The sequence below is a fragment of the Haemorhous mexicanus genome, chromosome 21 (assembly GCF_027477595.1).
Source record: "Haemorhous mexicanus isolate bHaeMex1 chromosome 21, bHaeMex1.pri, whole genome shotgun sequence".
Taxonomy (NCBI): domain Eukaryota; kingdom Metazoa; phylum Chordata; class Aves; order Passeriformes; family Fringillidae; genus Haemorhous; species Haemorhous mexicanus.
Window position 1 is genome coordinate 4,309,667 of NC_082361.1, and position 12,635 is coordinate 4,322,301.

The 12,635-nt window shown below is 41.3% G+C and overlaps 1 protein-coding gene across 2 annotated transcripts in view; it reads left to right on the forward strand.

The window, feature by feature from the left end:
* The first annotated feature begins 1,045 nt into the window (after positions 1 to 1,045).
* Positions 1,046 to 12,635, forward strand: part of MED27 (mediator complex subunit 27) — an 85,851-nt gene continuing 74,261 nt past the window's right edge. For both annotated transcript variants that reach the window (XM_059865524.1, XM_059865523.1), the window contains exons 1-2: positions 1,046 to 1,275; positions 3,759 to 3,903. In XM_059865524.1, the coding sequence (XP_059721507.1) occupies positions 1,070 to 1,275; positions 3,759 to 3,903 (351 nt within the window). In that variant the 5' untranslated portion in view covers positions 1,046 to 1,069. The remainder of the gene's footprint in view (positions 1,276 to 3,758; positions 3,904 to 12,635) is intronic.

Here is a 12,635-nt window from a genome sequence, read left to right on the forward strand (position 1 = left end):
TGTAGAAACACGGAATCACAGGCTGGTTTGGGTTAGAAGGGGCCTTAGTGGTCATCTCATTTCACCCCTGCTATGGGCAGGGGCACCTTTCACTGCACCAGGTGGCTCCATCACAAAGACAGGAACAATAACGTGGGACCTGCACATCTCCCCTCTCCTCAGGAACATCAGAAGGATGGAAATGCTCTTGCCTGCATCATGCTCAGTGCAGTTATTGCAGCAGGACTGGGGCCAATGCTTCCCACTCCAAATGGTTTTATTTCTGGTTCTGTGCCTGGGAAATACCCTACAGATCCACAGAACATCCAAGGGAGGGAATAAACCCTACAAATACCTCATTGTGGTCTGCTGCTTCCACAAGAGGGGAAATGGAGGTGCAGACACTGATTGCTTCTCTCTGGTGACCAGTAACAGGACGTGAAGGATCTGGAGCTGTGTCAGGGGAGGTTTAGATTGGATTTAGGAAAAGGTTCTTCCCCAGAGGGTGCTGGCACTGCCCAGGCTCCCCAGGGAATGGGCACGGCCCCAGGGCTGCTGGAGCTCCAGGAGTGTTTGGAGGACATGGTGGGATTGTTGGAGTGTCCGTGCAGGGCCAGGGGCTGCACTGGATGATCCTTGGGTCCCTTCCAGGTCAGGGTATTCTGTGATTCCCTGATTCTGTAATTTTGTGATTCCAGGCATCTGGACATGGCATTGGGTGATGTGGTTTAGGGGTTATGGTAGTAGTACTGCGTGGATGGTTAGAATTGATGATTTACAGATACACAGAATATTCCAAACTGAAAGGGACACACAAGGATCAAGTCCAACTCTCAAGTAAATGACCTACACACGAACCCACAACCTTGGTGTTATTAGCACCATGCTCTATCCAACTGAGCTAATCCCATGATTTCACAGGTCTCTTCCAACCTTGCCGACTCCGTGATTGTTGACATAAGCGGCGCAGGAAAAGAAGATAAAAGTTATTTTAAAATCGCTTCGCGGCACTCAACACCCCACACACGCCGGGACTACATTTCCCAGCGTGCACCGCGGCGGCGCGGCGGGGCCGGCGGCGCCGGCCAAGATGGCGGACGGGGCGCTGAGCCCCGGCGTGAACCTGGAGGCGTTTTCCCAGGCCATCGCCGCCATCCAGGCGCTGCGCTCCAGCGTCACCAGGGTCTTCGACTGCCTCAAGGATGGGATGCGCAACAAGGAGACCCTGGAGGGCCGCGAGAAGGGCTTCGTGGCCGCCTTCCAGGAGAGCCTGCACTCCGTCAGCCGCGACCTGGGGTGAGCAGCGGCCCCGGCGGGGCAGCCCCCGGTGGGCAGGGAGGGGGTCCCGGGGTGTCCTGGCTCCTCTCAGCCCCCGGCGGGGCCATTTCCACTCCAGGGCAAAGTTTTAGGCAAATAAATACGAAAATGCTTCGTTTTGTTTCTCCCCCCAGCACCGTGTGCGTTAACCCCTTCGTGGTGTTCTGCTCCAGAGTCTCCAAAGGGTTGAATATACTCATAATATTCACCTAGTTTTTGTTGTTGTTTTGTTTTCACGAAGGACCTGTCGGTAGGATTGCATTGACGAGGTGAAGGTGTTCAGCTGCAGGGAGATTCATCTCTATATTTGAAGGTTTCTATTAAAAATTAAGACACTTTCTAGGTGCAGTAGCATCCAAGGGGTTCAAGAATGATCATTTCAATGCCAAAACTTATCAGGCTGGAAAGTTATCCCAGGTAAGTGTAGGTGCTTAGTACCAGCAGGTGTGTTTTGTGTAAGTAGAGACAAACTGCTAAGGCTGAAGACATGAAGGAAAGTTATGGGCAGAAGAGAGAGGTGGGCACAGAGTTTCATTCATTAATTTTGTGTATTTAAGCTGAAAACACAGCCACAGGCACTGAGTGCTTTGTGTACACTTAGGGACCAGGTTTAGTGGTGGACTCGGCAATGTGAGGTTTATGGTTGGACTTAACGATCATAAAGAGTTTTCCAACCCCACTGACTCAATGACTGTCCATGTTGGTCCCACCACTGGGTTGCTGAGTTTAGCTGTATCCTCCTGGGAGCCACCAGCACTGTCCAGGGAGGTGTCCCCATGTGCTTAACCACCCCTTCCCAGGATATCTTCTGCTTCAGGGTCTTGTGTGCAAGATTTTCTTTCTTGTCAATTAAAAGGCCTTGATGATTTTTAGCTGCGATCATGGCAATGTAATTTGTTACCCACTTCTCTTCTATTGGGAAAGGTGGTGGATAACCCTTCTCATGAATGATGCTGTACTCAGCTCCAGGGGTAGGTGTTTGATCCCTTTGGTTTTTAGTTTTCAAGCTGAGGAGGCCTCACAGTTTGCTCCGTGGAGGCTGAGCTGTTCCTTTGCTTCTCCTTCTTGCCTCTGTGGCCTCCTATAGAGTAATGAGGTATAACCCCAAAATCTCATTCCCAGACAATAATAAATAACAACTCAGGAGCTGGACTTGGATCCTTGTGGGTCCCTTCCAACCTGGAGTATTCCATGAACTGGCCTATTCAAGGAGCAAGGGAATTCTCCAAGGTGTGCTGAAGTTAATATTACCAGTGGACTTTTATGGAGTGAAAATATTGACTGGTATCTCTGTGTAGCAAATCCTCAGTTATTATGCCTAGTCACACTTGTTGTTTTGTTGTATTCTTCTGTCAAGGAGTATTAAGCAGATTTGCAAGTGTTCACAGCACCAGAGGATTGGAAAGAATGTAGGCCATGAAAACTTCAAGGAATGATGATTAATAAAGGAGAATTTTGTGAAGTCTGGAAGTCTTTTAACTGTCAGTTCCCTGATTGTTGGGAGTTTATTTTTGTAACCTTTCTTAAATGTAAATGGAGATATTTTGGATTTCTCTTTATAGATGTTTTTATAAGCTGCCTTTTGAGTGCTGCATTTAATTTAGTGTAGGTTCTGAAGTTCAGACTTGGATGTAGCACTGGGCAGTCAGAAGGAAAAGCACTTGATTAGTCATGTCACTTGGAAAACTGCTTTTTATATCTCTGCAAAGTGGCCAGTCTTTCTTCTACAGTTGATTAATGCAAGTCTGAAAAATTGCTTAACTTTTGTTATGATTAAATGTTGTGTTTGACAAATGAGATATGAAGCAATGATAGATCATTTCACACTGAGGGATTTTTTCATGGGAAAATGGTGCTTATTATGCTTCATTTGAGTATTTTACACTACAGATATACAAATTGCTCATGGAAATCAGAAGATCCTGAGAACTTGGAAGGCAGATACTTGATTAGAGTAATCACAGCCTTTGCAGGATTGTCTCCAGGCTTAGGACTAATGCCAGTTCTTGTATATATTTATATGAGGACAATGTTAATTTGGAGTTCTCTAATGAAATGATGAAGCATCTGCTTGCATGGTGGGTAAAAAGAATTACTTCTAGTATTACAGGCAGTGCTGAAATCAGAATTTTGTGGTTTCTGAGGGGCTGCTTTACTCAGGAGGTGCCCTGGGCTGTGAACTGGCTGTGAACAGGACCTGCCATAGTCTGACTCTTTCCAGGTGGTTTTCAAAGACTCTTGACTTGTACTTTCTCTCCAAAGAGGAACTGAGCGTAACAACCAACAGACTGCTTCAAATTGTTTGGGTAATAAGAGGGATTATGTTTTAAATCAAATTTGGGACATATTTAAAACTCATTTAGCTACTAAAATAGAATTGGTGCGTGCTGCTGTCCCTGGAGGATTGCACATCTGTGATTCCCAGCTCTGACTCTAAAAAATGCCCTTCTGCTTCCTCCCAGGGAGCTGGAGCGTCTGAGCAACCTCGTTGGGAAGCCCTCAGAGAACCACCCCCTGCACAACAGTGGGCTCCTGAGCCTTGACCCTGTGCAGGACAAAACCCCCCTCTACAGCCAGCTCCTCCAGGCCTACAAATGGTCAAACAAGGTAACAAAGCACATCCCTGTGATTTAGTTGGGTATTCCCATCCATTGGCCTTACAGCTGACTTCTGAGTGTTTGAGGTTGCCAAAAGGGCTGACTTTTTTTTGAATTGAGGAGCATAATGCATACCTAAATGTACTTTCAAGGATAAAATGTTGTTTTAATTAAGAGGAGACTTTTCTGTGATACCAGGGCATGCCCTAGATCTCAAAGGGGGTATTAACTCCTAAGCATTTCCACTTTTAGCATCTTATGCAGATATAAATTAAAAGTATGTTGTGTCCTTGCATCTGGCAGCAAACACTGCAGTGGGATATTAGAACAAAGAATCAACAGCTTATGTCACCTCCAGACTATTTCTAGGAAAGAGTCCTCTAGGGAAGTTGTCATCATCAGAAATCTTGAAGCTTTTTCCCTACCATTTTGTGCCCATGGTCTCAAAAGCAGCTTTGTATTCAGCAGCTTTGGCATCCCTCCTGTTTTCATATCATATATATGGCATTGAATTTTAGGTAGTGTAAAAGAAAAAGGCAGATAATATTAATGTAGTCTTTTACATTTAAAAATTTACTTGTTTTTGCTGAAAGAAACCTCTTTCTCAACAGCATAATTCAGTTTCATAAAGCTGTGTGTTGAATATGTGTAGGATTTAGATAGGTGTGTTTCCTTTTGTACTCTGAACCAGTCTGCTTGTGGGTCAGAAATACTCCTTTCCTCACCTAATTTTCTTCAGTAAGTAAACATGGCATTGCAATTGTTGCTGGCCTCTGAGCACTGTTATATTTCAGGTTGCCTGTTCCCATCCTGATTTTTTTGAGCATGCCTATTTCTTTTTATAGAAGTATGAAGATGAGTAAGTATTTAAAAGCTTTCTTAAAGTTATGTTTGAAATACTGTAAGCTCTTAAGAAATATAAAAGATGGATTAATTTCTGTTACAATAATTATTAGTAGTAAGTGTGTCCAGAGTTGTAGCTTTTAATACCCTTCTGCAGGAGTAAGCAGGAATAATAAATCTGTAAATATTTAGAGCATTAAAAGAAACAGTTCCACTTTAAATTATTTATTATCATACGTGAGCCAGGAAGACTTTGAGAGTGCACAAATACTTTGTAGGCAAATTCTTGTTATACATTGAGCCAACCATTCTCATATTACTGAGATTTAAGATAGGATTCTGCAATAATGTTTGTATGAATACCACAATAATATTTTTACAGTAATGGGTCAGAATACAAATATGTGTTAATGTTTTTTAAAATCAGCAGAATTTGGCATGGAGAGAAATTTGGTATGATTGGAATATGGGGGGACAGGAAAGATTTTTAAGTGGAGATTTAATAATTGAGAAAATATTTAATGTTTGCTTGTGTCCCTTGCTGTTAGCAGCAGATTATTGGCACTGAAGGAAAAATAATTAATTTGCTACTTTCAGCAAAAGTAAAAGTAGGAAAACTTATAAACTGGTAAGGCAGTTAAGTCTTCAGGGATTTAATTACTTCTTTAGGTCATTATCAGAGTAAACTCAGGCAGTAATGAAATAGCTTTACAGAGCTGTTCTAATGTAGTTTTTTATTAACTTAGAGTGTTATGGAGCTTTGAAGAGCAATTTTTTGTAATCCTGGATTCTGATTTCAGAAAGCTGGAAGTTTTAGTATCCTGTGCACTCATATTCACAACGAAATGTTGCAGGAGAAGAACAGTACCTTTTATTTTAGCTGTGAAACAGAAGTCAGAGACAACAGAGGAAAAAGAAAAGCACTGGCTAAGTTGCAGGAAATGTGTTGCCTGTGTGAGGGTGTGAGCTGCTGGCTTTACCACCACAGATCCTTCTGTTCCTGCTTAATTCTTCATTGCTAAATACACTTCTAGAATGGGAGTTATTTCATTACTTCTTCTGGCTGCCTTCGATTCTTATGATGTGTCTCCTGTTTCCAGCTGCTTCTCAGGGATGGTTTCGAAGTGATGGTCTGTCAATACACTTTAGATCTGCCTGCATTTAATTTTTAATTTGTGACCCCTTTGTGGCTTGCCTGCTTGTATTTTTGATGAGCTGAGATAAGGGCATTTTCCTCTGCCTTTGATTGTTCATGCATTACTGATGGCATGAACAGCCCCATGGCTGCCAGGGGAGGAGACTTCTGGGGCTGTGGTGCCATTCCAAAAGAACATTCACAAAATACAAGGAAAATGAGTGCACAGACTGTGCTGCATGTCTCAATGCATTCTGGTTATTTTTAAGACACAAGGAGACTGTTAAAAGTCACTTTGAGGACAATAATCAGTAAGGTTGGTAATAACTGGGCTACCTATGAGAAGCAAACAAGTATTCAGTATATCAAAGCACTGTCCTGTGGTTCATGAGGTACTGAATGTTAGAACAGCTGGTTCTTTCTATTTGCAGCTTTGCTTTGATGTGTGGTCCAGCAAATGCCTGATTTTTTTTTTTCTGGTCCTGGATGTATGGACAAGTTTTTGGTTTAAGTAGCAGTGCTGGATGTGAAATGGAGTGAAGATCATAGTCACAGACATAAATGGAAAATGCTGTGTTTAAGATGGGAGTGTTGACCCAGGAGATGAGACTGAGCTGCCACTGGTTTGGTTTGTTTACCAGGATTGATACTTGTAGCTGTGCTTGGTTATGTATTAGGAAAGGACTCACTTTCAGGTGCAAATTTACAGATCCCTTTGGCTGGGGGCAGTAGAGATGAGTTGTATTTAATTGTGATTTCACAGCTACTTGCCCCGAACCTTTTTTTACTGCTCCTGTGAGTCACAGCACTGGTTCCTCCATTTCTAATTGTGAGTTTACCTGCTTCAGGAGTAAGAAGAAATCCAGTGGGAAGAATGAAAACTTCCCTTACAAAAGTGTGTTATCTTGGCAGCGTTTGTTATTTATGAGCACCTGCTCTCCTGATATTTACTTACTGTAGTTTATCCAATAGTTTTGCAGATGGTAAAGTTGTCTGTGTAATGGAAGCAGCTGTTTGGGAACACAACAGCTTGTCAAATGCATTAATTGCATACACACACAGCTGTAAAGGAACTTTCCTTTTTCAGGTGTTTTACAGCTCTCACCAAGCCATAACTGAAAAACACAGGAAGTTTAAGTTTAGCTAAGTGGTTTTTCTTCTTTGCTTTAACCTATTTTATGTATCAGTCGAAATCATGGAAGTTAATTACTTGGCTGCCTGTGGGGTGTATGGAGACATGGAGTAGCCATGGAACAGTATGTAGGTCTAGTTGATAAATTTCTTTTCCCCTCCTCTTCAATTTTATTTAAGAAAATAAGTTATCTCTATTACGATTGAAGTGCTGTTTCCCAGAAGGATCCATATGTACCCTCTAATGTAATACTGAAGATATAATATTAGATAAGGTAAAAATGAGCTATCATTCTGCAAGGTTAATGCTGAAATATTATTATGGGTAAGATAGGATGTGTGCAGTAGTTGTTTTTCTCATGGACTGTCTCTGTTGAGTCATTGCACTTGAATTCTGGGTTTAGTAGTTATGTACATCTTGGCAGTTGATTTTTTTTTTATTTTGTAATATACTGCTGTGTCTGAGCAGGTGCAATCTGAGCTGACAGCAGCAGCCAGGAGGGCTCCTGGTCAGGGTGTGTGTGGCCTGATGCTGCCTGGAGCAGTCAGGACTGGGTCTGCAGGGGCTCTGCCTTTCCCCTCATTACCAGCTGCCTGCTTCCTGCACTGTCTTGGGATTCAAGGGGAATCACCACGGAGCAGAAGGCATCAGCTAAGCTTAGATTAAAGGAAGTTTTGAAAGTCACTTTCTAGACTGAAATACTGAGTAAGTTTTGTTGTTTTTGGTTTTTTTTAAGAGATGTGACCTCAGATTTGTGGTACTGCCACAGCTCTCTTCTCTTGCACTTCAGCGAGAGCAGGGACCTTGTGCCACCCTTCCCTGTTCCCAGTGCTGCTTGTTTCCTGCAGGAGATGGGACCACCAACTCAAGAATATCAGCTTCCTTACTAAGTAACTGCCTGTTTCTCAATATTTGTTCTCAATACTGGGCAACAAAGAGGTTTTGTAGGGGGAGAAGATACTTGTTGTTGCTGTGATTAATCCAATATCATACTTCCCCACACATGAAATGTTCAGTGAAGCTTTTGGTGGTGTGGTCACTTGATCCAGCTACAGTAGTGGTGGTGGTCAGGGCAGGTTTTTGGAACCCAGGAGTGTCAGCTCATACTTTGAGTGGTATAAACTTTGGGTTTATCCATCTGCAGCTTCACTGAGGTTATTTATGGCCTGCAGTGTGCACTTGCTCATCCTTTGTCCTTGGTGAAGCGTTCCGTGCCCTCGCCCTGTGGGTGCCCGAGGCAGTGCCTGGTAAGGGGTTTCCACTGGAACAGAAAATAGTGTATTTTATGTCCTCTGAGCAAGGAAAATGCTTTTTGGGGCAGGTTTCCCCTTTCTTGCTGGGATGCTGTTAAGTACTTCATGCCCCGCACTTGAGCTTTAACCACTGTAGAGGTTTTTTGCTTGTTTGTTGTTTAGGTGAAGGGTGTATGCAGGATGGATCAACTCCCAAACCTGGATTACTTTCAGCCACTGAAGGGAGGCTGTGTTTTGCTGGAGAGCAGCAAACTCAGTCTCCCCTGCATTGCTGAGTGACAGCAGCATCAGCTGAGTTCACTTGCTCAAGTAAAAATAGTCTTCTGCAAGTCATCTTTCCTTCTCCCCCTTCCTTTGCAGTGAAGGGTTTGTTTCAGACCTTCAAATTATTTTATTAGCAGCAGTAAAGTGGGGAAATTGAGTGCAATTGTAGTCTTGAACAGGTGATGATATTTCAAATTTTTTCCTTGATTTTTAACTTCACTGAAGTGCAGTGTTGTATCCCCTGCTGTTTTCAGAGTTGCATTTATCCATGTGCTTTACTCCAGTTCCAACTCTTGCTGAACCCACGTGTGGGGGTGTGTGAGGGGTGGTGGTATTGTTTTATCTTCATGAGATCCTGCTTCCAAAACGTGATAACCACGTGTTTGGGAAGGCTGTTTTCTACTGCTTCAAGCAGGAAGCAAAAAGATCAACTTTTCTGACTTAGTAACATTTTAGAAAGTAGGATTTATATCAAATTATTTAATTTACTCATCTGTGAAAAGATTGTTCTGGCAACTTGGATAAACTTTACAATATCTGTGCATTGTAAGTTTTCTAAGTGAAGAAAGCTGGACAGTAGTTGTCATAAATTTATTTGAAAGTAATATGCTGGGAATTACAAAATGAAAAAAAATTACTGTTGATCTGCATGTGGAAATAAGCTAAAAATATTTGGATTTAAATTTGTTGCTTTGTAGCTTCCTCTTGTTTTTACATAAATTTAAAATCGAACTGTTAAGATTACCATTAATGAGTTAAAATGATTTTCTGTTACATGACTGAAGAGAAAAGGTATAGATAGGTTTTGTTTATTAAATTATTTTGATATGTTCCCTGATAAATTATTTGTATAAATTGTGTTTATTGTAGGGCTCAAAAAAAAGGCAATCAATAGAGCATGTAGAGAAAGACCAGACTTGTTACAGCTGCACTTGGTAGCTTAGTATTGATTAGACACAAATACTGAGTTTAATGACAATAAATGACATTAAATGTTAACCATGATAGTAGAGAAGCACTGCAGAACAGGAAAAAAATCACTTCATCCTGATTGTAAAAGGATGTGTTCATTCCAAGGAACATTAATTCTGAACTTTGGGTGTGCTCAAACATTGTGACTTCATTGTAGTTTTACAGTAGGATGGACAATGTAACTGGATTATTGTGTTGGTACTTCTTGGGAACTTTAGGCAGGTGGCCAAAATGTCCTTTCAGGACTTTTTTTCCTACAAAAATGCAGCATTATAATACTGTGACATGCTGTTATGTGTTGATCCTCAGATTCTGGTGGAATCTGATTTGGAAGAGCAGAATCAGAGCTTCCTGGGGGGAGCTGCATTGGGAACTCAGCTGTGGGCTCCTTTCCTGTGCAGATCAGGCCCAGGAATTGATATTCCTGTCCCTGGAGAAGTGAGTGGCACAGACTGGTGGGTTTTGAACACTAAACACAAAATAGGAGCTGGACCACTTGGATTCTATTCCTGCTTTTCTCACTAATTGTTGTAACCTTGAACAGGACACACTAATTTTTACTGTGCCTCATTTTTGGTGCAGATAAAAGAGGATAATATCACTTAACCTACTTCTTGGGAGAGTTTCTAGTCTAAATGTGTCTCAAGTGCATTGGGTTCTTTGGGCAGAAATGTTTTGTAGGTGCCAAGTATTATACAGCCAGTGACTAATGTTGTTTGCCTGGCAGTCTAGAAAAATGTCCTTTATGGGCTTTTAATTCTGTGTGGTTTTGGGCAAATATCTGGTTCAGAATTACATTAATGTTCTGGTTTTTCCTTTTTTTTTCTTAGTATGACTGGGAAACAGGTGGTTACCTCTGTGCTTCCAACTGCTGCAGTTATTAATTACTGCTCAGTTGACTGCCTGGAGAATACTGACTTTTCTTATTGCAGGGTTGATTTTAGTGACCAGGAATGGCAAATTCAGGTAGTGTGGAAATTATCCTTGATATTACAATGATGGGGGGAAGAAGCACTGGAAAAGCTGTGATGAGGATGAAACTGCTTGTACCAAAATGTAATTTCAGTAGTCCACGTGTGCTTTACTGGAGAAGGAAAAAGGTGGGACATGAAATTTTTCTGAGGGTCTTTGAGCTCTGCATTGATAGTTTAGAAAAAGAAAGTGAATATAGTGAGAGGAGAAAATGGTGAAAACCATAAGGAAACAAGGAAGCTTACAATAATAGCAACAGTAAAGGCAGAATCACCAGCTAGTGCTTGTTAGACAGGGCTTGTTTTCCCTGGAGATCCTGCCTCAAGCAGTGTCTGGGGCATTAGAGATGGATAGCATCAGTTATGTCTCCTCTTTGGAAATGTATCTTCCCTCCTCAGCTGTGAGTTCCTGGAGTCTTCAGCTCTTGGGCTCTGTTTCTTTGCCTTTCATTTTTATGTTGCTTTCTGACAAAAGTTCAAGCCAGGGCTATTGTAACTGTTTTATTGTTAGGTATAAAAGTGGTTTTGACACCTGATAATGTGACTGAAAGGAAATGAAAATTGCCAATGTGTTTTTTTTCTTGCTCTGTGGAAAGTTATCATGGCAGGTGAAAATTTCCTGCATATGCTGACTTGTGCTACTAGGGAAGTTAGTTGAATTTATTTGACATTTTAGTAGACTGAAATTATTCTGTTTCTTCAGGAAGAGAAGAGTTATGAGGAGTAACTTGTTGCTTAAAAAAATGAGAAATAATTAGCCTTTGGTTCTGACTTATTTTTGCTGCATAGTTTGAATGTTTTATATCTGTGATCCTCCCAGAGTTATCATAATAATAATTCACACCAGGATGCTGTTGTGAAATAAGGTTATGTGTCCAAACAGAATTGCCTTTCTTGCTGAATTTTTTTTTTTAGAATATTTTGTTTCAAATCTGAAACAAAAAAATCTGAAGCAGCCTGAGAGCAATGTTATGGTGTTTTTCTATTGTTATGCCTAGAGTTTGTTATTATTCAACAGTATTTTTCAAGGCTCTGATCAAAATAATGCTGTAAGCAGTACCAGTCTCACTTTTCCTAATTATGGGAAGTGATCTATCAATAACACACTATTATAAATCACAGCCCCCTTGTCAGCTGGTGGGAATTATTTAATGCTTTGCAACACCTTTATTTGCTAATGAGTGGGTTTTTTCCCCTGTTTCTTTGATAAGTATTAATGTCCTAGCTGTTAGCCTATTTCAGGATGGAAATGATTGATGTGGCTCTGTTTTAACCAAAACACTTCTGCCCACTCCTAGTTCTTCCTCCTCTAACTCCTTCTTTTCCTCTGCAAGAACTCCTCATACATTTCATGCTGGATGGCTCAAATATGTAATTTATAAGGCAGTGATAACTTTCCCTTTCTAAGTTGTATAATGTGGTCATCAAATCCAATTAAAACTGCCTTGCTTTGTATTGAGTTTGAATGCAGCTAAGCCAGGCACAGAAATGTGGCCTGGGTATCTCAGAGTACAGCCATCAGAGCAGCAGAAAAGGCTTTACTTGCAGAATCTGAGGAATACAACAAAGTATAACTGGAAATCCATGTTGTCTGGGGATTAATTGATGAATATGCAGGACTGCAGAACAAGAGCAGCTTTGAGAGAAAGCCTCAGACCCAGCATTTCTTTGAATTTCCAGTTCTCTTCTGCCTCAGCCCTCCATGGCTCAGACAGACTCGCTGCTGGTGAACAATCCTGACCATCTTGTGGATGGTGGCACCATGAAAACACAAAGAATGTTTTCAGAGACTCCATGTCCTTTCTTGCTTTCTTTGAGGCAAATAAAAGTTGTTTGTAAAGCATTCTCTGACCTTCATATGAAGGGCATTCAAGGAATATGAACACTAATATAAAATAACTGATGCAGGTGATAAAAATCCCACAGGTATTCTTCATATGGAAAAGATTTTTTGTAACTTCTAGAGGAAATCAAATAAAATAGAAAATTTAATGATGTCACCCTGTTGCTCTCTACTTTTGTTGTTGTCAGGTCTTTTATTGTGCCTGTTATTTGGGTTTTTTAATGCAGAAGTAAACTCATCTGTGTTCTTCTTTGAGTTCTCTTTTGAAGTCACTGAAGTTGCCCCCCCAGACAGTTCACAGTGGATTTGTTTGTTTGAATTGCACATAA